Source organism: Trichinella spiralis, assembly GCF_000181795.1.
Source record: "Trichinella spiralis strain ISS 195 chromosome Unknown Scfld5592, whole genome shotgun sequence".
NCBI classification, from domain to species: Eukaryota; Metazoa; Nematoda; class Enoplea; order Trichinellida; family Trichinellidae; genus Trichinella; species Trichinella spiralis.
In genome coordinates, this window is record NW_003532531.1 from 1 (window position 1) to 819 (window position 819).

The following is an 819-nucleotide window of genomic DNA, read 5'->3' on the forward strand; positions in this document are numbered from 1 at the left end:
CACCGTGGTAGATTTGTCGTGAATGTGTTTCAAAGGTGGTATGAAAAATTAGTACTGGGTTGGTTCTTGTAGCAATGGATTACGTCAACACTATCGAAGTGGTAGGAAGTCCGTACTGATGCCTCTCATCTATAGGCGTTCCACACAGCTTTTCGTTTGCTTGTCGAAAAGTAAGAATATTGACTTTCGAGACATTCGATACGAAAGTATAAACCAAATGGCAAATGGCAATTGAATAATAAGAAGTAACCTGCGAATTTCTATATAAATGAATATGAAGGAATGAGATGCACTGTTATTTGTCTTCCATTACTTATAATATGGCTGTTTCATATATATTATTTCATTATTGTGCTGAGATGCTTTGCATGCTTTTTCATTCAAGAACTCAATCGGCAAGAGTTTTATGCTGCCACGGTGACTGCTCTCATGGCTCGTCATTTTGAATGAAAAGCATGTTAACAGATATTCATTTTTTTCTTCAGCTTTCATTTTAAATTTTTTCATTTTAAATTTATTGGAATGACTGATTCATAAATTTGCATTTCAGGTGTTGTGGATCGCCGCCAGTTGTTCCAATCGCAGTCAAGTTCCAATCCAGTGCCAGTTGAAGTTCAATCCTTTAAAGTTCTTGGTTGGATGGAAGGATGGAGTTTCCATAGTTTGCATCTAACAGGACCAGGTAAATATTGTTGTCGAACTCGTTTAATCTGCAGACTTATGATTGTGAACTTTTGATTTGTGGTTGAACTGAAGTAAGTTCTTCGCCTGTATGGAATTCTCATTCTGCTTGCTTCATTTATCAAATCTATATAATTT

The 819-nt window shown here is 36.0% G+C and overlaps 1 protein-coding gene across 1 annotated transcript; it reads right to left on the minus strand.

Moving 5' to 3' along the window:
• Positions 1–79: 79 nt before the first annotated feature.
• Tsp_15584 (conserved hypothetical protein) lies at positions 80–441 on the minus strand. Its single transcript, XM_003366689.1, has 2 exons — positions 314–441; positions 80–260 (listed from the first exon to the last, which is right to left on the minus strand). The coding sequence occupies exons 1-2, from the start codon at positions 439–441 to the stop codon at positions 80–82; spliced, it is 309 nt and encodes a 102-aa protein (XP_003366737.1).
• Positions 442–819: the final 378 nt, after the last annotated feature.

Excerpts from the sequence above, each read along its gene's own strand:
- Tsp_15584 (XM_003366689.1), bottom strand. The coding sequence starts at position 441 with ATGACGAGCCATGAGAGCAGTCACCGTGGCAGCATAAAACTCTTGCCG. Across the intron at positions 261-313 it reads ATGAAACAGCCATATTATAA|AAATTCGCAGGTTACTTCTT; the intron begins GTAATGGAAGAC and ends TCATTTATATAG.